Source organism: Pollachius pollachius, assembly GCF_949987615.1.
Source record: "Pollachius pollachius genome assembly, chromosome: 15".
Taxonomy (NCBI): Eukaryota; Metazoa; Chordata; class Actinopteri; order Gadiformes; family Gadidae; genus Pollachius; species Pollachius pollachius.
This window is the reverse complement of record NC_136948.1, coordinates 16,785,226-16,811,987: the sequence shown is the minus strand read 5'-3', so window position 1 is coordinate 16,811,987 and position 26,762 is coordinate 16,785,226. Positions and strand designations below refer to the sequence as shown.

The window sequence follows — 26,762 nt, the reverse complement described above, 5'->3', positions numbered from 1 at the left end:
ATGTTGCCGTCCAAGGGCAAACGAGACACAACGTCATGTGGGACTTGGCACGAAACCAAAGAGTAGTCCTCAAAGGATAACTTCAGGATTTTTCAACATGGGCCATATAAGCAACATTTTTGGTCTGACTAATTACCAATTCTAGTATTGAGTGAGAACGCTGTAGCTGTAATCCGCAAAACTGGCTGCAATGTTATCTTTTGGGCTATAGCATCCCATCATCCCTAACCCATCAATGTCTGTTCATGTTTTTGTCCCTGACGGGTTGAGATTGTTATCATCAATGTCTGACAAAAATATTTGAAGGATCTCTACAGAGAACACAACTTTTGTTAGTGTCCAACCGGGTCTCACTCACAACCCAGTAGAAGTCTCGTTCTGAAATCTCACTCTCTGGAGAGATGAGTTGTTGAAGGAAGTGCCCATATTGTCATGACAAATCTCAACCCCTCCTTCACCCAAATGTTTGAGCTAAAACTAAGCTACAGTTTCTGTAGTCCAACACAACAAACTCTAGCCGGCACTCCTCTCTCCAACACTCATTCTTCCAACGCTCCCCTTCTGCAACAACTCAGGGAAAGTTCCCGCAACAACACGACTCTGGCGAAACTTCAGAGCGAGCCATCTCCACGAGGGCCACTCGGCTAACAGACCAGACCAAGCAAAAGGTTAAAGTTAAAAGTAGAGTCTCAGTGTGGGGATCCTGTCCATCATGTTGTCAAGACACTTCTAATTACAATCTGAGGAAGTCAGTGGTAGAATCTCAATTTTTTTTTTTTGTCAACTTGAGCCGTTATTGGGACAGCGGGCGAGCACGGTCAGAAACATCGACTCAGCGCTTAGCCCGCCCGACCCCCCCCTTCCCCAGCCCTCCTTCCCGCGGCCGACTGACCTGGAAGCGTGTCCTCTCGGCGGCGTACTTCTGGTAGTGCGCCATGGCCTGCAGCACCTTCTTGTGGCCGTCGGGCACCAGGCACACGGCGCCCAGGATCTCCAGCACCGCCACCTTGGTCTTGACGTTGGCCGTGCGCAGGCTCTGCGAGATGGTGTTGATGCTCTGCGGGTGCGCCAGCACGTGCGCGCGCCCCTGCGAGTTGTTCATCAGCGCCTTGATGCAGCCGATCACCGAGGTGTGCACGCGGCTCTCCGACGTCTCGTAGTCCATGCTGCGCAGGAAGTTCAGCAGGCAGGTGAGGCCGTCCAGCTCGATGAAGCGCGTGACGAACCTGGCGAGAGTGACGCGTGGGGACACAAAGCCAGCTGACGGATGAACGGGATAACTTCAAATAATGGACAAAAGAGAAAATGGCTGGTGACCGACTTGTTAAAGGGAATACTAACTTCTTGTACACAATTGTAGGATTATTTATTGTAATAATGTACCGATATTATTGTTTTTTAGGTTCATTGTTGACTCAACCCATCAGCTTTCTCCAAATATGCACCGGTATGAGAAGTTTAACTCAAGCATTGCGTTGTCTAGAGCGTTAATTGTCTTTTCTCCAATCAACTCCACCACCTCAATAAATAGACAAATTACAATAACATGACCTCCCCCCTCGGCTGGGAGAGGAGGAAGCAGGCCTCGTCGCTGACAGACTAGACTCTGTTCAGGGGCTGGAATGTGACATCCAGCCTCCATGGAAAGTTGTTGTTGTTGTTAGCAAATGATCTTCCCACGCACTGAGATTCCTGATAGGCCTTTATAAATGACCGCTCACAAGAGAGCGCACAGACAGACATCGAGAGAGCCAACAGAGGGACCCAATAGAGAGAGAGCAAGAGAGAGAGGGCCAACACAGAGGGAGGGAAAGAGATTGTAAGGACAACGTAATGGAGGGAGGGTGGTGTTTAAACAGAGCACAACGCTCTGCTGTGAATCTGAACATTTTTCTAGATTTACTGCAGATCAGACAGTTTGTATCCAATAATACAATTCAGAAGAGTAGCAGTCAAGTTTCTTTCTTCTCAGCCACTGTTTCCTTGGCACAGCAAGCATAGAAAAGTACAAAGAACAAAGCCTAATTTACCCTAAACCATGACTGCATGTCCAACCGCTTTTTAAGAACATTTAATCCCAGATTCAAAGACCACATGCACACAGAGACGCATATGGTTCATCTGGCCGGACCGCCGGAAACATACTCTCAAATGCATCCTTTAATCCTCCGGTCCCCAGCCGTGTCTGTATGATCTCATGGACACACACACACACACACACACACACACACACACACACAGAAGAACAGAAGGCCCTGGCCTGAACGGATCTTGTGTATTGAATCCACAACGCTCTTCCCCTCAGATATAAGACAGACAGACAGACAGACAGACAGACAGCCAGCCAGCCAGCCAGGCAGACAGGCAGACAGACGCCGGGACCAGAACAACGCAGAGCCGAACCCTGGCACGGAACTTCTGTGTCTGGGTGTATCCGTGACGACGCACTGGGGTCGAATGGAAACGATTTCGAGTTCACATGTTGACATGTTGTCCTCCGTGGTTGGTGGTTTTGCGGGGCCCACCTCTGACAAAGATTAGATTTTGGAAGGGGGAAGGCGAGGGGAACCAATCTGTGAAGACGATGACGATGGCGGTGGTGCTGCACCGGTTCCAGCGGGCGGCAGGATCCCAGTCTTGCGTTGCGTTGCGTGCGTGGAAACATGCACGGCAGGCGTAGACTTCGGTACTGAACATTCATCTGAGGCCAAGTCTCGCCCTCCCCCACCCCTATGATTTCCACAGCATAAATTGATCTGATCTCTTCTGACTCTGCAGTCTCCTCTCGTTTCTCCTTCTCCTCATCTTCCTCAACCTCTCCTCCTCCTCCTCATAAGTTCTGTGACATTAAAGCTTGGCTGAGCGGCGTGCTTTTTCCCCCCCTTGTTGCCTTCTCTCAACCCCTCTGAGATTTGGTTCAAGGCAGCTCCTACTTTATGACTGCCGACGACGCTATGATCTCAGCGTTGCACACAGCTAGTGCCCAGCCAAAATCCCCAACCAGAAAGAAAAACTGATTCGAATTGTGACTTCAGTTAAAATACATCATTGGAAAAATATATATAATACAATGCGCGCGTAAGTGTGACTGTTGAGTATTGTCAAACAAATTGTAAAGGAACATTAGCAACAAAAAAATGACATATTGAAATATCCTTGAAATATTATGATTACCAAAGGAAAAAAAAATAAAATCCCCAATGTTATTGGAAGATGGAACCCTGCCAGTCAGTGTCTATTGACACTGCCAAGGCACGACCCATGGTACATAACCCAGAACCACCACCACCACTACCACCACCACCACCACCCTCTACCCATCAGGCCGAGGCTACAGGTCCTGGGTCAGTTTATCGAGAATGGCTTTGTGCTCTTGGCCAATACGGCCCTGTGTCATATCCAACAGTGTCCAACAAGCCATTGGATGCTGTTGTTTTTTTAAGCTTTGGTTAATGGGATGCCGTTCATGTGATGTTGTTTCCATGATGAACACTCTGGGCTGTGTGAACGTATGTCCTGCATGAAGTTCAACACAGAAAGTAACTCTGAATCAGAGCAGAAGACAAGCAAACACCACGGTGTAATATGGGTGGCCCAGTGCATCACTCCGCTGAATCAGGTTTCACCACTGGGGTTTGGATCACACGCTCTTCTTCTGCGGATGACGTGCGGAAAAGAAACGCTCAGGGGGTTGGTGGAGAGGTCACGCTCACCTCAAAGCCGTAACCGCCGGTGAGTCCACACGAGTGTCTCACACACATAAACACTCGCCATCTCTTTGTTACCTCAATCAACTGCACACACATTGGGTTCAGAGACCTAAATCACAAACACACACACACCCATTCCCCCCCCCACACACACACACACACACACACACACACACACACACACCTTGTTCTCTGCTGAAAAGGGCTTCCAGACACTGAACTAGAGACCCGAGGACCGAGGGAGGGAGGCGTGTGCGAGGAGGTGAGGTGTCTGTGGTGGCTGCAGGGAGACGTCATTCGATACGTCCCCGGCTCAAACTCAAATAAATCCTCGGAAGCCCCCCCTGTGCGTCTGGGCCCTGGGGCCTCCCAACTGAGGGGGCCGGACGGAGGGCGAGAGAGACGCGCCGAGCTTGGCTGCACAGGGAGCCCACGTCTGTGCTGTGTGTACGGCGTATGGTGGCGAGGAGGAAAGGGATTTTATAGATGAGGTTTATGGACCAGTCCCCCCAGGGAGCCATAGTCTCGGCAGCATGGGAGGGGATGAGGGTCGGGGGTGGGGGGGGGAGCCGGATCCTCCGAGGTGCCGCTCCAGTGCCATAACCACTCCTGGCTGCTGTGTGGATGGAGCCAGACTAAACCGGAGACCTGCAGCGCACATCTATGAATACACTGATGCCCACGCTCCAGACACACACACACACACACACACACACACACACACACACACACACACACACACACACACACACTTCTCCCTCTAAAGCGAATTATTTCTTATGAGTAGGCTGTCAGTTGGAATGGATATGTCAATGCTTTTATTTTATGTTTTTTACCACGGGCCAAATATACCGCCTGTCCACCTAATTATATCAGGAAACCAGACGGGAGGATCTTCTTCCAGCCACCAGTCTGCCCTTGCTTCCGTTCTCATTCTACCCTCCGGGGTTTCCTCACTCGCTCCACTGTATCTGGTCCAGAGGGCGGGGCTGGCATTGCATTTCCGTAGATAGACCTGTCATCCATAAACAAGACTACCCGTGTTGTTGACTATAGTGGAAGAAACACACCCATGTGAACACAACCCAAAGAAGTGTTTAGGCTCGAGTTAGAGGCTAGAGAAGAGAGCAAATATTTGTCAGCTAAATTGGGGACTGCCCCCTTCAGTTTAGCTAGGTGCAGATCTAGCAATTGATGTTTGTGAAAGAGACCTCTGCGTCTCAATGGACAGTGAAATAAGCGTACAGCACGAAGCCAACACGTACTATTATAATGACCCTACAACTACAACAGCATATTTAATGTGCTTCACTAGAATTTAACACTGCAGAAAAGGCCAAGCAGGATTGTCACAGAAAGCGAGATCTCTCAGAAAGTGTCACATTATGTTCATAGAGCAACGGCCACCGAGTGGTCAGTTGTGAAGCCTATCGTCGTCAAGGCGACAACCGTGGAACATGCCTGTAACGCGTACACATTGCTACCGTTCCCACCGCCGGTTGCTATGCTCTGCTCAGCATGGGGGCGACGGGTGCGAGGCCCACGTCAGCGCCAACACGCCCCCTGCAGACGGGTGGTTGTCATGCATCGGCGACACCATGAGTAACAGAAGACGTGAGGGGGGCGGCGGCCGCGGCGTTCGTCCTCCACGCCTCCCCGTCAGCGCGAGAGCGAGAGCGCCAACAGTGTGGCTGATTAGCTATCAATGTCCTGCACGTGCGCACGTGTGCTAGTCTACGTGTCTGTGTGTGTGTGGCTGCTGGGCACCCCTGCATATCTACCATGTTTTCGGGGGGGCCCCTACGGACCTCCAGAGGAGCCCATTACAAGTGTCCAGAAGAGGTGTGGACGTCTCCTCATGCGACCTTGTGGTCTCAATAAAGACAAGGAAGAAGGAAACATGTCACACGTTTGCACTTGGGAGCCTTTACAAGGCAGGGGAAATCTCACCCCTAAACACGCTGCCCCCAGGTGATACTGTGAGGCATGCTCAGCTAGCCCTCGGTGAGTCTCGGGCGTTGCAGTGCAGACACCTCATATGAATACGTTAACATTTCAATAACAGTAATAAAAGTACACAGAGGCTGGCTGGATCCCTTACTACTACTTACTACTACTGTGTTACTGAGCTGTAGTTTGATTGTATATGTATACGTTTTCATTGTGTGTAGATAGAGTGTGGTGTGCTGCTTCATCACCCGTGTTCTCTCAAATGCCCAAGACAAATTTCTCCTAAGGGAGTCAATAAAGGCTTATCTTATCTTACTACAAATGACGATGACGCGGCTTGGTTTAAGCGATCCAACTGAATTATTTCCGATGCTTTTTCTTGACCTTTTCCAAACGAAAGCATCCACTCGTTAAAATAAACATCCTATAGGGAGCTAGCTGTGCTATCTTTTCTCACCAACAAGCACCTATGCCAATGGATTCAAACGGTGCCACACACCTGATTTAAACAGGGGTTTGCTGAACTAAAACATTTATTCACCCTCAGCCGACACACACACACACACACACACACACACACACACACAGAGCCACACAGTTCTCACCAAACACTGCCCCTTTGTCCCCCTTATGTCAGGCATTTGAAAAGGAGGAAAGAAGCAGGGTGCTGTCATTAAATATACTGTCCAGGCTACTCCTATAAATCCCTATTATGCCGGGTGCACCTACTCAGATCCCCGCTGCAGCGATTTACCACAGCCAGCTGGTTTGCAGACAATGAGTTGGCAGCCACACCAATCACTCTAATGCACTGACGCTACCGTCCCCATGCAGGTGCATTCATGAATGAGCGAGGACAGAGTTGTGGTAAGTTTAAATGTAGGAACATTGAGGTCTGGTTATCGTAAATCATTTAGGAGAGCAAGGGGGAAGGTTACATTGTATTTGCAAGACCGTTTGGCTTGATGGAAGAAGGGACAAACCAAAGAAAACGGCCTTCCCGGCCAACTTTGGTGAGTGTGAAAGTCGACACCGAGCCTCGCTCACTGATGGGGGGCTTTCAGACCCGCAACGATTCTATACAGTATGTGCACTAAATGTCAAGTGACCCAATCCAAGGGTTTTGTGTACGTGCCGCCCCACATGACAGTGGCCAGACATAGAACCAGACACTTGTTCTCTCTCTCTCTCTCTCTCTCTCACCAAAAAAAGCTGGTTAATTTTATTTTATTATGGCGACTGCCCGAAATGACATAGAAGATGATGATTTATTGTAGCATAAAACCTTACATGGAACGTGGTTCTTGATGCCTCAGCGTGGCAAGATAAACATAATGAATATGTCATGGATCCCAATGAGGGGCTGCAGAAGTAAATGCACATAAATGTTGAACTGGGATAGGGGAATAGCATTCCGACGCTCACCTCATCGGTTGAGTGCGAAGGGCCGTCTTCAAATCCTCCACCACCTTGTTCCTTATCTCCATCTCCTCCTCATCGAATGCAAACAGGGTCTGCATCTGCAGATGTACACACAATGGGGAACACAGTTCTTTTGAGCAAGACATTTAATAATTGTGGAATTTGAGGCTGGTGAGACGGGAACAAACCAAACTCTGCTTGAATGCAACCCTGTTTTCTTTTTAAATACAAACACGGTTATAATGTTAAAAAATAAATTTAAGTTTTGTTTTGAAAGGAGGTCTGGTTGTGGATAGCAGTCCATTCATTACAACAGAGAGCAAAGTATAACTTTGACAATAAACGTTGGAATAGATTTCCATCTTTAAAAAGGAATGCATGTCTTAGATTTGTTACTAGCAAAATGTATAATCACAACCTAATTAGAGCTAATTAGAGCGCATGTTTAGTCACCACAATCACCGCTAATCAGAAGGATCACATTTTGCACATTTTTCCTTTCCATTTCACTATTAAAAGCTGTTGGCAGCTATACAACGCATGCCCAAAAAATCTTGCATGCAATTAGTTCTAATCAAGCCTGAAACAATTAAGACAGAAACAAAGAGACAACTATTATCCAGTGCTGGTGTTAATCCATTTGCTCGCCACATTTAGACGTTCCCCAACAACATCAAGGGGCCGACATAATTTGGGAGCAAAGGGCTTCCGTTTCACTTTATCAGGCATTAATTTTAAAGCTGCTCAACACTGGAGGTTTAATGTTTAATTATCAACCAATGTAGCAGAGACGTTTTTAACAGGGCAATCACATTCATTAACCAACAGGATAAAACGCTGCTTCCCTCGAAAGAAAGAGTGTGATCCCATTATCCAAACAACTACATCTGGTAACCCTGGGCCAATGGAGGAGGAGCCGGCAGACATCAAGATTTAAATTAAACAAACGCTACACTACTTTGGCCACACAAGTCTCCTCGGCATGAAGTCATCAGAGTGTATAATAAAAGTAGGCTCAACATTGTTTCCTTGAAGACATTCAGTGGCAACCCCGTGGATACTTCCAGACAAAGTCAGATCTGAAAGACAAGGGCATGTAAACCAGAAACGGTGAAGCCAAAAAATCCACTGTACGTCAACTTTCCTCCCTGACGTCCAGATGGCTCCGAGACAACCTCTGTCAAGCATTGAAGGATCTGGCTCCCGTTCTACCAAATGAATATGTTCAGTTTTGACGCTTGACACGGCTGTTTGTTGAAGGGAATGGGAGGATGGAAGGAGGGAGCGAGGTGAATGCTTCTGGGTGTGCTGCAAGTCGGTCACCGTGCTTACAAGTCTAGCCAAGATGGCCCTTCTCTACATCTGTTTTGTTTTTTTCTGTGCGTGTTCGAGCTCACCTGCCAAAGTCCACATCAGGATGTCATTAGACAGCCGTGGGTCCTTCCCTGCAACCCCTCAGTTTTTCGAAGTGCCCTACAACCAGAGCTTTGTTTTCAAGTGTAGGTGGCTATTTCGGGGTCGGAGTGAAACATAGCCACGGCTGCTGTGTTTGAGACCGTGTGCGTGTTGGTGACGACATGCAAATAGCAAAATGCTATCGCTCGACTCAAAAGAAGGGGATGAATAAAAAGCATGAGCCATGGTGAGAAGGTGACCCGGGTTCGATTCCTGCCCGTGGTCCATTGCTGCATGTCTTTCCCTCTCTCGCCCTCTCTCATGACTTCCTGTCCAACTCACTCTATAATGAATGTATAAACCCTTCAAAAATTAAACTATGCTCATCGGATCCCTTTGCAGCTCCTGTCCACAGCGCCTGACGCCGCCAACTGTACACCCCCCCGAGGCCAAAGGTGTGACGTCCCTGCAGAGCTGAGAAGGGCCTCCTCCGGCCGGACTAGAGGGAGAAAACACTTGGCAGAGCGCGGGCAGAAAGAGAATGTGTCCAAGTTACGCTTGATAAGAGAGACCTGACTGGCATGTGGGGAGCCAACAGGGGATCGCCTGTGTTGTGTTCTGCTGTGAAAGCAGGGGTGAGGTAGAAATGGCAGCCAATAGAACACTCGTTACATGTCTGCCAACTAAAAGCGTGGGGGATTTCAGGGGGGGGGGTGGTGGCACGACGGCACTCCTGGTGGACTTCATCTCCATTTTTTAGCAGAATTCACTCTTGGTTTGTGCGAGCACTTGGTTTTAAGGTGAGCAACGTACGAAAATCTGAATGGGTTTGATCCCCAATGTAGGCAGATGACCTCCTGGAGCAAGATGCCTCAGCCTGCCCGCTCCTTCATGACATGCAAGATCAATATAAGTTACTTTGTAGAAGTATGAAAACATGGAAACCACATAGCAACTTCTGAGCCATACTTCCCACAAACGTTAAGCATTAAAAAAAGAAAAATAGAAATAGAAATTTAGGCCAAGGTTGAAATACGCTATCTCGATAATACAATTGGTTTGATTATAACAATTTTGCTGAACCGCTCGAGTTGAACCATCTTCCTTTTCATTGAGAACAGATACACTGAACAGATTATAAACGAGCATGACCCACAAGCAGTAACGCCATGATTCATAGAGAATAAGGACGTAGTAATCCTGTGAAGTCATTTCACCCAACGGTTTATTGACTTTTAAAACAAGTAATGTGGTCATTTTGGGTTCATCTCCACTTCTCCGACCGTTTCCCACTGAATGGCCGAGTCGATGCGTCATCTGCTTTGGGTCTGGATCCAAAAGGGTCAGAAAATTTGAACCTGGGAATGTTGTATATAGCAAGGTTTTAAAGAGAGCCAACTGGCACACCTACAGAGGTCATAAGATGACGTGGGAACATATTTACACCATGAGCGACGGAGAGAAGGGCCATCTTCAGACCCGTCTAGATAGACACACAGCTGGACAGGGGACAGGACAGGAGAGAGAGTCACTTACGGCAGCCATGGAGTTGATGCGGTCGATGTAGTAGTCGGGCCAGCTGGTGGCCAGCTTGTTGGGGTCCTCTTGCTCCTGTGATCAACCAAAAGATAAACCAGTGTTTTAGACAACATTGCGAGGTCCTTTGCAAAACATCAATAAAGCTTGCCAATATTGTTACTATACATCTTGTGCTTATGCAGGTGGGAAATCAGTATAGAAGTTGCATATCCGTTTTTCATACAAGAATAGCAAAGAACACTTATCCGGGGTAAAAAAGTAATATCATCTTAGTTTATTCTCCTTCCATCTCCTTCCTGGTTCTGACATTGGAGAGGTGATACTCTGCACCATAATCCACCTTAGCATCCAACTGAAAGAGCTAAACCAATCAAGTGGCCTCTACATGAACTGGGTCATGGCATTTCTAACCATCGCTCTCATCTCAGTAATCATTGAGAGACAGACCGCCAGAGAGCAAACCTCCAGGTCAAAAGTGTTCTTCACATTGGAGTGCTAAACAACGTCTGAAATCCATTTGTAACGCCCAATTCGAGAAAGCGCGTTGCCACGAGCGACGCCGACCCGGGGGCTCCTGTACATATGCTGTTGTTTAGACCGGACTCATGACATCGCAGGAGGAGCCCTGTCTGTCGTTTGGTTTCTGGGGGGGGGGGGGGGGGGGGTGGTCCCTGGGCCTGTATTCATGTCAGGAAAAATAATGATAGAAAATGTGGGATAGGAAGAAATGTCTTGATCAGTGCCATTTGGAATGTTGAGCTTGTCCAAAACAGGAACCGTTTGGAAAAGGGAATCCACAGTAAAGCTTTGAGACGGTTTGTTTGTTTAGTACATTAAGTTAAATAAAAAGAAAAAGACAGAAACCCTAACGTCATCGTCTGTGTGTCTGTTCCAGAGAGGTTTTGTTACACAAGAGAATAAAGCTACCATGTGAAACTTTGCACAATAAAGTAAACAGGGATAAGAATAAAAGTTTTAGGCCACATTGTGTCTTGCTCGGCCAGGAAATAAAAGGATTGGGTGGAACATGATGCATGCATTTGACCCCTTTGTCTAAAGATGCTAAAGCATCCCATAATAATTTAATGACATGTTACACACATAAATCAATCGAGGTTGAAGCTCCTTTGCATACAATAATGCTGATCATAGAGAAATGTCTTTGAGTAGAAGTCAAATTTATATTTTTAAAGAGGGCCAAGGGCCAAAGAATTTTCAGATTACAAGTTCTTCCATTTATAAAAAGGTTCTTTCCGGTGGTGTCAAGGACTACTTTATCTTCTGATAAAGGCAACACAATCAATTTCTTTCTATAATTGAACTGTCCATTTGATTGCGTTTTACACAGCCGACAACGAACAACCGTTCCAGGTGATTAAGCAGGACAAATCGGTTCCAGCTTATGCAAGCACAGGGCTGCCTTACTTTTCCTAGACAAAACCCTTTTATTTTCTACCAAAGCCCACTGACCAAACAGCTTACAAACGAAGGCCAGCAGAAGAATTGGAATTGTGGTGAAAAAACAAAACACCCATTTCATTCTTTTTTTCATAAGTAGCACTGTATACCACAACCAACTGATATGAATCACAGGGGTTTTTTTGGGGGTTGAGGGAGTCATTTGGGCACTTAAATGACCACTCGGCACGTCTTTTCCACAACTCCCGGCCTTGTCTTCCCCTTTCGGTGTGCGATCAACAGGACCCAAAATAAAAAGAAAAAAAAACAATGGAGTCCAGTGTTTGTGGGCTCCCTCGCTGGTCGCGGCGGCTTCACTTGCGCCGCTGCTGACACGCTCTGCATGCCCTGCCAGCGCAGATCTCCATGCTAAGATTAACAACTTTAACTGCAGCTCTCTGCTCAGACGATATACAGCCGTTCCAATTTGCCCCTTGAAAAACATTGAGTCCAACGCAACATTTACCCTGGCAGTTTAACAGAGGCCCGGTTAAAGTACCGTAATTTTCAACTTGTCTCGGAGAAGCAGGGAAAAAAAGGAAAGAAAGAAAGGCCGTTGATATTTGGGGCACTGGGTGATGTAGTTTAATTTACTGCCTGAATAGTTGCTTGTGCTTAAAAACGCTAAATCGAGCATAGTGTTATTCGTCGTCACTTTTTTTCTTTATTTTTGCAACAGTGGAACTTAACACACCTTGTTATAATACAAGTCAAGGAATAGACGACATCATTTCAATTAGACACTTTTGCTTGCCAGACAAAGTCGGTCAAAAAAAGGGTCCCAATGAATTGCAAGTAGTCATGTCATGTGTAATCTATTGATGACCAACCTCACCACTGGCAAAAACCTTCCAGTAAAAGTCTTCATTATGAAACGCTGAATCTCAACTTCATACACTCTATTACAGCAATGAACATTAAGTTATCCAGCACCACTAAACATGATTTGCAACCTCTGCTGCAGCCATTAAAATACCTAAATCCCCCCCCCCCCCCCCCCCCCCCCCGACTGTGATTCAGGTACATTTGAGCAAGGTGTTACTCAGGTTACCAACATCTGTTGCGGAAGGCATCGTTCCACCAAAGATCAAAATGCCTGCCCAAGGTCAACTCCATTGGCATGTGGAGGCACCTGTTAAAAGTCTAGATTAAATTACACATTAAAAAGCTCCCACTGCTACAAGGCACTGCAGTATATCTCAAGGTATTTTGCTGCATGTGTGGTATTCACATTACCACATTACCATCCTCCTATGCACACATCAGCCGTAAAACATTCAAATTAATAAGGCTTCCAGCACAAACAAAGCCAGATTCTTAAGAGCATTGCCTAGAAAATAAAGAGCGAAACCCCCAAGTCACTCCATGCGTTTCCATGAGCGGTTTCTGGCGTTTTCAAATTCCAAACCTTATTTCCACTTCAGAGCCTCTTGCGTTTCATTTTCAAATAATAAATTGTTATTGGGAAGGAAGAAAGAAAGGAAGGAAGGAGGGGGGGGGGAATTAAGAAGGTAAGGCGCCCGCCGGCGTGGCAGGTCTCTGCCAACTCCAACATGTGCTGGGTCACGACCCCCCCCCACACACACGGCATGAGGGACACGATGTCTCCCGTCGACGCGCAGGGCGGCCCTGGACACGACCGGCTCCTCAGCCCTCATGTGTTTAGATATTCGGGCCCTTTGGCACCTAGGACGGGCCCTGGTGGGTCCTTCAGCTTTGGTCCCGATGCGCTTGGGGTCTGTCCGGGGTCAGCCGGAGACTGGCCGGAGGGTTTCTCCATGGTCTCTGGTCCGCGTGCTACGTCTCACACTGCCTGATCTTGGAGATCGGATAAGCCTGGGGGCGACCTAGTGGACTCTTCGCCTCTGTGACGGCCTACACGCATTGTAGGCCGTCACAGAGGCGAAGAGTCCAGTACAGTGCTGGAGGGAATTCAGCAAATATCAAGAAGGTTTTCCAAACTATTTGCCATACCGATCACTTGTTATTACCCGATGGTGCGTGCTGTTGAGAACTACAAAGCCGAAGCACAGTGAAGTTTAAAGCTAATTGGTGGTAAAAGTTAAAAGGTAAAAAGGTAATTTTGTGTCTATTCACACCGCATTAAAGCAAATGTTCACCTCTGAATGTCACAGTGGTGGGTCATTTCTAGGATGTAAATTGAACATGAAGGTCAAACATCTATAGCCTATCGTAATAACCAGAGAAAATGACAGAGTGTCACCTCTAACCACTTAACCAATTATAGGAAACACTTCATGCCAGTGAATGAGTGAATTGACGAGTCGCTGATGACGCGGTGGTGTCATACAAAAGTGGTGCATTGTTTACGCAAACAATACAAGCTCAATCGTGGATGAAGTGCACATCAGGCGTGGAAACAGGCTCAAGTTGTGCGTGCCAGATAAGCGTGTGAAAATGCATGTCAGGGTGCAAGCGATCGACCGGGACCCAAGTGGAATGGTAAACAAAATCTAGAGTTGAGCAGCTCCATAAGAAGCCCAATCAGAAGACAGTGCATGACAGAAACCAATTAGAAATGTACGAATAATTTTGTTTGCCCATGTAGCACAATATCAAACCATTCCACACACATTCATTGGAGGCAAAGCAGTGTTTTTTTCCCCTCACCCACCGAAAAGCGGCACGGGCACAGGCACTTAATATAATAAAGTATTTGTCGGCGCATACACAGTCTTTCATCCATTTCATTTCATGAGATGTTTTCAATCCGTGTGGTTTCAATGTGTCGGGACACAAGTCCTAGATGCATTGGTTTATTTGCGGTCTAACGTAATAAAAGAATATTTTCTACACTTCATGCTCTTGTCTCACTTGTAAACACATTTTACTTTTGTGGAGGAAAGCAGGGATGTCTCTCTGGGGGGAATATTTACAGCCGGGATATGAATTCTCACCTGGGAGAGGCAGGAAATGGACGGGATATCGAATTCTGGGAAATGACATAACACTGGAGAGGCCTCTTATGACAGGTAGCGCATGGGAGCTTTAACACGGCGACTTCAGAAATGCTTTTTGCTTCATAATGCCATTTGATTTCCCAGCAATGGAAACGACCGACAGGATAACGCCGTTCTGAATGGTTTGCAGTGTGGCTGACATACATTTGACAGAAAAAAAAGGAGGGAGAACAGGGGATGTATTATCCTGCTCTGGGTGTTTTCATACCCGGTTTGGCATGTCACTACATCTGCTTCTGTACCTGAGGGTTTCCCATGCCCACAACCACAAGCCTGTGCATACACTCTGACCGTCACTTACATGGCCCATACAGCAGAGACATGTGTATCCTTCCCCTCTCCCAGAGTCTGCTTCCCATGGTGGTGGACCGAGTGGCAGAGATACAATCGGATTTACGCAAAAGGCCTCGACAAGATCTTCTAGATAGTCACGGAAAACACAGGCGGCCAACCTTATTGGTCGAAAGCCCTTGTGTCACTGTGTCACCGATCACTGCTCACAGTGATGTGTCTCTGGACACCATGCAGCGTTGCCACAAGAGATCAACACTGGTGAACACAGGTTTGCCCTTTGACCCGTTCTGCAGGGATGTCGGAGTAGTCGAATGTTTGCGGCACTGACCCTGTACGACCAGTTCCATCTCCTTCTCCTGGTCGGTGGGATGCAGAGCTAACTCTGACCCCCATACCACATGTCAACACACAGGGGACAATTTTGAATTAAAATTGGATTACACCTCATTGCACGTTATCAGAACAAAAATATATACATATATAAGAATACTAGAAACAATAGAAAAGTACTCCGTTAACGTTGTTTTTAGGTGGACGGGACCAATCCGTCTCCCTGTCGGCTCTCTAAATGTTATCCGACCACAACAACAAGCCGTGCTGTTCCAGGGCCGGAGGAGACAAGGGCCCCAGTGTGAGACGCCGACGGGAACGGCTGGGGGAAAGTTGTGCTCCGATCCGCGAGTTGGAGAGACTTCCCATTCCAATCACTGTCATGCCGTAACTACGAGGAACACAAGGTCCTACTGTCTGGTGTGTGTGTGTGTGTGTGTGTGTGTGTGTGTGTGTGTGTGTGTGTGTGTGTGTGTGTGTGTGTGTGTGTGTGTGTGTGTGTGTGTGTGTGTGTGTGTGTGTGTGTGTGTGTGTGTGTGTGTGTTTCAAATGAGCAATTATCTCTTTGCGCGCACGGTGAATGGGTGTGCCCAGTGTGTGCCCACATGTGAATTGCGGTGCACACGGAAGCATGCCATGTTAATGTCTGAACATTGGCGTTTCACATACGTGTATCTCACTGCGGCGTTATTATACGTTGCTCGGTGCCAGCTCTTCCTCTGCCAGTCTCCATTACGCCGGCTCCATGAATGAGAGGTTTGTTTGGCTACTGCTCCAGGTTCTTTTCCTTTTTTTGCCCAGCCTTGTTACCCCCGTTTTGCTCCATGTTTCCTGGCTGGGATTGAGCCCTCTGTCCCCTTCTTTTCCTTTGCTTTTCTTCAACCCACGTCTCACAGAGGAAATGATTTCTGACTCAGGGAGAGGGGGGGGGGGGGGGGGGGGGGGGGAGAGTGGTGGATGACAAGCGAATATATCCTCCCCTCCACTCCGAGCTAGGCTTCTACTGGCGCGCTGGACAAAGGTTCCGCTCCAGTGTCTCCCACTCACTGCCAAAATATTCTTTCCACTACCTCCTGTAAAAGGCACAGAGTCCTGATACGTTATCCGGGGGCCACTACAATGGGCCGTCAAATAACCCATGAAAAAAGACAATAGAAAGCCGGCGCCGCTTCATGTGTGCGCTGGATTTAAAAGCAATATACGATATTACACAATGTTCTTTGATTCTGGATTTTAAAAGGGCTTTTAAATGTGACTGCCCACCGTTTCCCCTCCTCTCCCAGTATTCCCATCCATGCCTTGATATCCCTCCATCCTCCTAACACAGACACACACACACACACACACACACACACACACACACACACACACACACACACACACACACACACACACACACACACACACACACACACACACACACACACACACACACACACACACACACGTTGTATAGTCGCATGGCATTGGCTCAGCTTGGTCACGCATACCTCCGAGAACGTACAGAGGGGTCAGGCCGGGGTCTTCCTTCCAACACAAAGACCTCGGCCAAAAAACAAATTAGCTTAGAGAAGCAGGGGAGGGTTTACAACTATTTACTCAATTTGCGATTGAGGAAAGGGCGGTCAAATTCTTCCCCCAGCCGTTCTTCCGAGGCAGTTCTCTCGGTGAGATATTCGACCGCAGACCGAGACCAGCGTTGTTGTGGAGAGCTGGGCCGAAGGCTTTAAGAGATGGCGGGGATGTTTTGGCGAGAAACACGGGGTGAACCAGAGGGCTAGCCAAAGTGTTCCAGCACTCTGACTGAATGTTGACAACTCTTTAGAAGGGGGAGAGATTGACTATCCCACAGTCGGGGTGAGGATTTATTTATTTATTATTTATTTTGAATTGAGGCTCTTGGAATGAGAGCTTTTTGTGTTTTTCTGTGATGTAGCTCACCTGCATGTTAACTCCCCCCCAAAAGTGGTGGTCAAAATTAAAATGGTTTATTCAGCTGAACTCAGGTAAAGGCATAAGTAGCCAAGTCATAGCGCTTGTATGTTTGGTACAAAACATAGGCTTAGTGTTCGCTATAACACCAAATCTGACCCCATGACCCAGGTTTAGGTAACGGGAACCGCCGAGTTGACAACCGTGCCAGTTCCTTTCAGCATGTAGTGGCGACTGTTGACTGAGCAGGCTAGAGTGGAGCAGAGGTCCTGTCCAGACAAAGACTAAAGATCCGTCTTACCTTCTTCTTGCTGCAGTAGATTTGCCATTTCTTCTCCACTGGCAGTGCAAACATGGCCTCCCTGTTCTTGTCGGTCAGGTCCAGCTCATCCTGTAGCAACAGAGAACAACAAAACACCCGTCAGGATAGGGGAGGGCTGAAAGTGCCACGCATTGACCAAACGTATAACCATTATAACCTACACCCATCCTCAATAAGGTCAACACAGTGCGGTCTTGACACAAAGCACCTTTCTGAGGTTTAAGAGAAAGGTTAGCCTAAAGTATTTCAGAGAATAAGAAGGAAATAGAAAATGTAGAGGACTTAAAATAATACATCAAAAAGGAGCCGTGTGCGGTTGTTGCCTCAGTCCTCCATCATCCACATTTCATCCACCGCATCAGGGTTTCTGTTGTGCATTAAATACTAATAGACTGCCGGACAGACAAGTTCAATCTAGGCCGTGGTCCTGGACCAACGGGGCGGTGGCCCTGCCACCTAGCCTGCAGACTGAGAGGCTGGTGTCGCCAGGGCCTAGAGGACTTCTTAGTAGTCCACCCTGCTGGTCTGTTCAGCCCGACGCTAGGTACACGGTGGCTCCTGGGGCTTTAGAAAGGCACATCAGCCCAGGAAATGAATGCGAGGGCGAGTTTGCTTGTGTGTTAGTGTGTGTATGTGTATGTGTATGTGTGTGTGTGTGTGTGTGTGTGTGTGTGTGTGTGTGTGTGTGTGTGTGTGTGTGTGTGTGTGTGTGTGTGTGTGTGTGTGTGTGTGTGTGTGTGTAAGCCAAGGAGGAAACGCAGAGTCTTGTTGGCAAAAAAGAAGCCCTCCTGGGCAGGAGAAGAAAGAGGTGGATAAATGAGCTTTTGGACTGGGACCTTTTGGTCGTTTCTTCTTGGAGCAGGGGGTACCCCAAAAAAAAAGCATTAAAAAGGGATGAGGAACATGAAAGGGTGGAAGAGGTACGCCAAAGGGTGGAAGAGGTGTGTCTGTGTGTCTTTGTGTGTCTGCGCTTGTGTGTGTGTGCGCGCGTAGAGAGAAAGGAGGGCTAACGAAAGCAGAGAGAGGGCCGTGTGCTGTCTGAGGACCAAGGTGTGCTCGGCAGAAAGCTGTACCGAGCGGCGGCCAGGAGGCCGCAGCGCGGGGCTTTGTGCCCGGAGCGCCGCGCTAATCTCCCCATAATGGTTTTCCCCGCTACCATGACGTCAAGCCGCACCCTGCAGCCCCTCACAGGGCCCCCTAGCGCCGAGGTGGACAGAGATGGCGGCGGTGGCCCCCCTTGCTCTAAGGCCTGACAGTGGTGGGTTCACCGGGGGTTGTTTTCAGGCCATTCAACAGGGGCTCCTGGGGGGCTGCGGCGACATGGCTCACATTTGAAGTGGCCAATGCTTAGAGGAATGACATCACCGCTCAGCCAGGCCTTTCTCTGGGGATCAGCATCAGCAGCGTTAGCTTAGGGGGTGTGTGAGTGGAGATGAATAAGTTCTCCGCTCACACAAAGCGACACGTCTCATCTCCAGATGACTGAACGACAAGATGTTGAGATCTTTATAAGTCACGGGAACATTCCTTATTTCAGTTTCTCTGCAAAACAAATAAAAAAAGACTAGTTTGCATTCATCCAGTCATACGTCATAGCAGCGAGCCGTCTTTGAACCCACAGCCTATCCAGCTTTCAATCTGAACAGATTAGCAAATTGTTGGTGTGGAATCTCTCTCTCTTCTTCCCCCCCCCCCCCCCCCCCCCCCCCCCCCCCCCCCCGTCTCAGGGAGGATGAAGAGGGGTCCTAAGAGGCCAGCTAGAGCCTCTGGCCCTTTGCCTGGATGCTGCGTCCAAGCCTCTCACTGTGGTCTGGTGAGCTGGGTGAAAAGTATGGCAGCGTATGTTTGGAAGAAAAGGTGAGAGGCCTCAGTGAGAATGCTGGGGGGAAACGACCAACAGTCCAACACAGTTGTGGTGGGATTTCACGACTACACACGCTTTATACGTAGGTTCATGGAATAGCTAGCCACAACACTACAGTGTTGGGGGATGCGAACCAACATTTTAAAATGACCAGCAGCGGTCGGGTTGAGGGGCATCTAGGGACCGCCAGGAGTAGGGACGGTAAAAAAAAAAGAAAAAAAAGAGGAGAATGGGAAGGGGGAGGGATAGAATGAAAGAAAGAAAGGTGGGAGGTTGGGGAAAATAGTGAGGATATTAGTTGGATGAAAGAATGCAAAGGGCCTGCCAATCGTACAACCATTCATCAGGTGGCCCCAGTTATGCAATAGTGCACCCCCCCCCCCCCACCTTCCCTTCCTGTGTCCTCCCTTAAACCCCAGTTCCAGCAAAGACATTGCCATGACAACACTAACTACCTCTCCTTTCCCTCCCCTGCAGAGAATCCCATCAGACCTCTATCCTGTGAAACGGTATTCTGGATGCATCCCACTTCCATGCTGGCCGGTAGCACGGCCCAGATGGGAAACCCAGATAAACTAAAGCTAATATTGTTACACCTGCTACTCTAGAGGGAGCAGAAGAAGGAGAGACAAAAACAACCTAATCCATACACAGCGAGCCGTCTGAATCCCAGTCTTTGAAACACTGAAACCTGCCCAATACTGTTTCAAATGACCACAAGGTGCCAGGAGTTGGAACGTCAGGCCGTGAGGAGGAGAGGATCAGGTGGGTTGACCAGAGGTTAGCTAACCGCCCTCACAATCACATTCTTGCTTTTGTTTGTCATTGTGCGTAAAATGACAATTACACAGATATATGGTCATGATGAACAATTACAATTTCTTCTTCCCATAAAGTTTTATAATTTAGTCGGGACATAACTCGCATACTATATATCCAAATTGAAAGCCAAGTGAAACATGGAGACTAGACTCTTATCAACAGTGTCGGGAAAATCCTACATACCGGCTACTGGTGTTTAGACTACACGATCATTCATTCTCTGTGTGCGTGTGTGTGTGTGTGTCAGTGTGTCTGAATGAGTGTGTGTGTGTGTTTCTGTGGCGATTTAAGATAAAAAAAAAAAAGAGTGCGTGGCAGGAAGAGTGATATCGTCATATCAAGGGAACTATAAAGGAAGGAAGAGGGAGGACTGTGTGCCTGCAGTAGGTGTTAGGGGCGTCTGTGGGATCGGCCCAGTGGACCTGGGTGTGCCTGGGTGACCAACCTCCGAAAAACGGCGTCAGCCTCGGCCTGTATGGGAAATGAGTGTCTCAAAGGAACCACTTCCTGTTTGGCCAGAGTGTGTTAAATTGCATTTGATTGAATTATGTTTTAAAATGTATTGTGCGTCATCCCTGTGAAATCCTGCAGGGCTGGTGAAGGGGACAGATTTGAAGGAGTGTTGATACGCATGCACGCACGCACGCATGCACGCACGCACGCACGCACACGCACACACACACAGAGGATGTTGAAGGAAAGTCTAGCAAGATGGCAGGAAGTCATATGAGGCCCCCGGGGAACTCACAGGAAGCTGTAGCTGCCATTAGTAACCCTTCGTCACTGTGAGAGATCCTTTGTCTGTAGGTCGGTTCGCCTGAGCTCGCTTTTCCTTTTGTGTACGTGGAACGCCGAACCTACTTGCCAAGCAAGTCATCAAGCTAAAGCTGATCCAGAGACATTTAACACACCCAAGGAAAGGCCAGGGTTCAAACTGCTGGAGTTTAGCGAGTACATGGCATCCCCACCCTCCCTGAATACTGCCAATCTCGAAGGTATTTTCTATCTGTGAGTCATAGCCCCCCCTCGATACCTCTTTTTTGGACTGGACTGAAATAGGGTTACATCCTGGGAAACTGGTTATAATGGGTAACTGCTGCTAGGGTATAACACTAGTGTACAGGGCTGGCAAAGTAGCCAGCAAAAGTATTACATCGTAAGAGCAATAGGAAGCTGGTTAGGCAGACAAACCCCCAGGAAGGACAAAGGAAAGAAGACAGGGTCACCTCAGGGCAGGGGCCTACAGAGGGGGGGATAGGGGAGGCCATAAAGGGATGGATCTATTTTCCATCATTATGAAAAACATCTTCAACAACCAGCTGAGTAAATTAAGAAGATAATGTATGTTTGGCAGTGAAGCACAATTTTATTTGGATGGCCAAAGAAGTTGAAAGCCTTCTGAAGCTAGCTTGCTTTGTACTTCTTTAGAACCGTGCGGTTGTATAAGGCGTATGGAGGCAGCGGCTGAGCTAAGACAGCGGACAGCTGGACCACTGCCTAGAACGCTTGAATTAATAGCAGCCCCCTAAATTACGAGACAGGCCCAGAGAGAAGTAGATCACTAAAGCAGAAAGTGAACTAGGCCAAGGATAGCGAGAGGGAGACAGATAGTCCACAATCTGTTGTCTGGTCAGTACATGCCAGATGTTGGCTGACTGTTTCCTAACAGTTGGTCAGGATATACTGTACGACACAGTCCCCTTAACTCAACCCCCACAACAACAGCAGGTCTCTTTGAGTCTCTCTCCCTCTCCAAGAATATATAACCATGCCATTTCCCATATGCAGCCAATATGTTGACCTTTCCATTGCATATCAGTTCATGGCCTTCATCAACAACCTCACACCATGCACATCACGGGAGCGAGCCTGGCATCGCAACAACGGAAAATAAAGTACTGGTACTACTTGACACGTTGTGATAAAACGCTATCACTTGTTGAGTGGATTGCCCAAATTAACCCATGAGTATTCTTAATATGCTACCAGATTGTACGCATGGCCAATTTATCCTCCACCCGTGCATAACATCAAACAGTGGTGGAAAGAATGCGCTGCAGTATCCGTAGGAGAATCTCGTCAACAGAAGTACTCTCTCAGCAAGCACTCGCTGCCACGCTCGCTACAAATGGGTGTTTGGATTGGTGCGATTCAATATAGTCCTCAGATGCGGTCGCTGCTCCAACAGGTATACTGTAGATGGATGCAGGTTGCTTGATGGCACCACAGGGTTGAATGTGGGAGCCTCAAAAAGGCAGGGCGTTGAAGAAGATACAGGCCATAAACATTCAATATTCATCCCAGTTTTAAATGTTCTGCCCAAGTAGTTTGTTACATTTTCAACTTGGTTAACAAATATACCAAGCTGGCTTGACAAAAAAAAGGCTGTTCCAATTGAAGTAAACTTCTCTTCAGACTGTACCGAACCTGAAAAGAAGGATGTGTATAGAGTAGAGTTTTAATTACACTAAACAGCACTGGCATAGCCAAGAGACTCTATACATCAGCTAATGCTGGGATTCTGATCTAGATCCCTCCGATGTAGAAGTGCTTCTAGACCCAATCTATGATTTAAACACACAACAAGAGCATGTTATGGACGTAAACATGAGTGGAGGTTTGTGTCCCTGCCTGGCCCCAATATGTCACCCCCACTCACAACGATAGGCCCCGTTGGGTCTCACTCTTCTCCTGGGGAAGCCTTTCATAACAATAACCCTGTCTGCTTTAACCATGGCAACATGCCGTGGTACACTTTCCTTCCTTATTCAATGTTTTAGCCTTGCCTCTTTGTAACAAAGAAGTGCAACAAACGACATGTCCAGGGTACGCATCTCCTGGAGGTCCAGTCAAACAGATGCTTGGACGAATGGTCAAACATGTCATCGCGCTGACCACATCATCAGTTAAACAGATGTAGGAGGTCATCAATTCACCACCATCGTAGCCACTTTGGCAGCAGTCGTTGGTGTACTGGTTATCCAAAGAAAACAGACTGGAATCCACCTGTCACAAAGTGAGTAACGGTATATAGGTGGAACTCCCAAAAAGATTGTGGTTTTGCGCTACGCTAGTTAGCTTTTATTTATAGTGGCAGGCTAAGGTCTATTGCCTTATGGAAACAAACTTGAAAAGCAATAGCAGCTAAAGCATACAGCTCAAGTAGACATTACCTGGACCTACCTACAGCCCAAACATGTAGCTTTGCATGTGCCAGACGATCCATTCAATGACAACCATGAGTCAAATATACTCAAAAACATGTGTTTGATAGGCCCAGTTCCCAACTGAAAACGCAGGATCCTCCTGCCCTCACCCTGATGAGCTGATGAGAGCTACGAGTACAGAGGTTTGGAAATTAGAAAAGCAACCTCCCAAGTTCAACTCTATTTCTGCCCTCTCTGCATCTGTCCGGGCTTCATGAATCTCAGGTACTTCCTTCTTAAAGTATTTGGTTCGTCGGGTCTTCCTATACCGTGAAGTCTGTTCTGATTTGTTAGTATTCCAACATGCTAAATGGGTTTCCATTTTAGCCCAAACAGAACGAAAAGGGGAAGATACAAGGAACTATTTTGATAACCAATTTATTTGACTGCACATAATGTAATCATGTTAATCAAGTAATGTAAAAGGGTTGATGTGTCCCTGAGCAAGACACTTATCCCTAACTGCTCCCGACGAGCTGGCTGTCGCCTTGCATGGTTGTGTGTCAATGTGGGTATTAACCGATGTAAGTCGCTTTGGATAAAAGCGTCTGCTAAAGGCCCAAATTGTAATTGTAATTGTAATCATCAATTGACTGGCAAACTGTGCTATGTGGCATGCCGTGCTGCCATTGTACTTGAAACGATACAAACCAGAATGCGTCGACTCTGAGAATCAGAATGAACCTTAACCAGAGGCTGAAGACTTCTTCAAGGGTGCGTCAAGCACTGTAAAAATATTTCTCCACTTATGCTACTCATTTTAAATGAAGGCTCTTTCAAAGAAGAATTTTGACTACTAATGATGAATGTACTTATGTTGCTTTTGCTATCTGCTTAGTGTGCAATATAATATCATTTGAATGTCCTAAATACTATCCTCAGTATGTTCTGCATTAGGTATCCTGCTTTAACACAAGAATGAGCGCAAGAGCTACATTCTTTCAGCTTCCCAGTTTATCCCATTATCCAAAACTGAGTGGAACGAAATGACTAAGAAAACATCTGCAGCAATACCAGTAAAGAAGTTTCCATCAGAAAAGGATTTCCATCTATTCCTCCTTAAACGATGTTTGGGGGCAAGGAGAGGGATGCTTCCTCTGAGCAATCTCAGAGACAATGTCGAATAAGGGAGAGTACCGCTCATGGCTGGACATGAAAAAAAAAACAAAAGAGCCATATTGAAAGAAGGAATCGGAGAATGTGATCCTGCGAAAAGTGTCCTTTTCCCATGATGGTCGAGGCAGCCGGTTTGCGTTGAGCAGAATCCTCCGCTCAGACAGCTGTGCCCAAAGCCCTGTCCCCACAGCGGGTGCACAACACAGCCCAGCCATGCCCATCTGGCACCCATGCTGAAGCCTCGCAAGGCACTGCCAACAAACATGAGCTGGGCACAAGGGATGAGCTGAGAGCTGGGCGTGGTTACAGGGAACTGGGAGCCGTGGAAAAGGGAACCGTTGGGAGGGATGAGGGGATGAGGTGGAAAAGGGGAAGGGAAGGGGAAAGGGGGAAGGCATGTCTATCCAACCATCAAGAGAGCCCACCACAGGCCCTCTCAACCCCTTTTTACCGGCCCCTGCTCTAAGCCCGGTGCATTGGATAATGAAGGACATGCAGAGAGAAAGGAGTTGCAATGCTTGCACTTAAAAATCACTTTCATTCCTTAATTTAAGTTAACATTCCAGCAAAAATGTACAGCGCACACACCCCCTTTCACTTTGTTGCCAAGGAAAGCCGTTTCTTTTCCGTTTAAAATGAATAGATTAATTGGATTACAACTGCAAGCTACTTCTCACAGCACAGGTGTACTGATACATGTGTTTTGGTATGCATCAAAGCACGTGGTTTTGTAACTTCCTTCCCTTTACTTCATTGTACATGGCATGCATTGCATGAGCAAAAAAAATAAAGCTAAACCCTGCTAAACTGTTTGACAACAAAACTAAACTCGTTAGCAGTGGCGGCTTGCGTAGAACAAAGTAGGCCAACACATTCCCCGAACCAGCGGTACACCAGCGGTACACCAGCGTACGGCGTGCCGATAGGACTACACTGCCCATCTCCAGGACAACCCTTCCCGTCTCCGCTCAGTCACTCACCACCAGCTCGGAGAAGCGGGCGTTGAGCTCGTCGGCCGGCGGCATGGGGGCGCTGAACTCCAGCAGCTGGAGCGGCACGCTGTCCTTCAGGTTGATCTCTGGGGGCTCGGTGCTGCCGAAGCAGCAAAGGAACCCCAGGCCGGGCCTCGACCTCTTCCTGGGGGGCATGGTGCTGGAGGCGCTGGGGGGGAGAGGGAGGGGCCGGGGCCGGGGCAGGGCAGGGAAAGGGAGGGGGAGGGGGATGGGGGGGGGGGGGCAGACAAGGCTGCTATCTAGGAGGCATCATCTGGAAGAGAGAAGGAAGAGGAAGAAAGTGGTTAGGCAAAAGGTACTGTACATAGCCCTAAGGCCCTGTCCAGCAGTACATAGAGATTCACCGGCTAGTGTGTTGAGACACAGGAGACTTGCTTCACAAAACCTTTCCTCCGATGAGCAGTCCCAGTCCCGTTATCGGTGGTACGACTGAAAACCTGACTGGCAGCGGATCATCCTCCGACACTGGCCGCCCCCAGAACTCAAAGTAAACTCTTGTTGCAGGGACACAATGGTGCTCTCATCGTATGGCCTGTGTCTAATTGCACCCGGTGCGTCAGTGGCATGGTACTGAGGAAAGTGTGTGTGTGTGTGTGTGTGTGTGTGTGTGTGTGTGTGTGTGTGTGTGTGTGTGTGTGTGTGTGTGTGTGTGTGTGTGTGTGTGTGTGTGTGTGTGTGTGTGTGTGTGTGTGTGTGCGCCACCTGGAGGATTTCCTCAATGGTATGAAAGAGATATGGGTGGTCTGTAGGAAACAATATGCCTTTCCTCTAAAGTCACACCACCACTACACAGAAATAACAAGCACATGTCAACATAATTCAAAATGTAGGTTCAAACTTAACCTGCGAGATACTTGACAAATGTATGAATGAATTGGACTTCTTCACATATTAACACAAATAGCATGGACTAAGAAAGCAGACTTTGCCACAATGTTCTCTCAGCCCAAAGCTTCCCTAGACCCTTATTGTGATTAATATCATTGAATGACTTATGAATTGTCATAACAATCCAAAATAACAAACTCCACAAACTCGTCCTAATCCAAGAAGCTACAGCTGTTCATTTCCGAAGGCTGTGAAAGTTTACGACTTCAGTTCACCATGAGACGGCAGAGTCCACCATACATCCCCAACATTAGCCTCGCTCTCAGCCCCCCCCCCCCCCCTCTCTCCCTCACACTCACACGGCACCTCGGTGCACGAGCTCTCGCGGCGCAGGTCTAAAAATAGATGGACGGTAAATTCTTTATGAATGCGTTGCAGCCAGAGTCTGGGGCTTTGGTTTGAGGAGGGGTTGGGAAGCACTGAAAACAAAAAAAGAGAAAAACGCTATTTCCATTAACTATCGTTCGACAATGGTTTGACGATGGTTAATTTCCATTCATTCCGCCTTACCGAACATGCC

At 47.7% G+C, this 26,762-nt stretch overlaps 1 protein-coding gene across 4 annotated transcripts in view; it reads right to left on the bottom strand.

Annotated features, from left to right (window-relative positions):
• Window positions 1-26,762, bottom strand: part of daam2 (dishevelled associated activator of morphogenesis 2) — a 76,221-nt gene that overhangs the window by 22,276 nt on the left and 27,183 nt on the right. For all 4 annotated transcript variants that reach the window (XR_013812491.1, XM_079752916.1, XM_079752918.1 and 1 more), the window contains exons 2-6: window positions 25,322-25,607; window positions 17,313-17,402; window positions 10,014-10,088; window positions 7,086-7,180; window positions 893-1,226 (exon numbers count right to left, since the gene is read on the bottom strand). Coding sequence is in view for 3 of the 4 variants with exons in the window: in XM_079752916.1 (XP_079609042.1) it covers window positions 893-1,226; window positions 7,086-7,180; window positions 10,014-10,088; window positions 17,313-17,402; window positions 25,322-25,489 (762 nt within the window). In the remaining variant the exon portion in view is untranslated. The remainder of the gene's footprint in view (window positions 1-892; window positions 1,227-7,085; window positions 7,181-10,013; window positions 10,089-17,312; window positions 17,403-25,321; window positions 25,608-26,762) is intronic.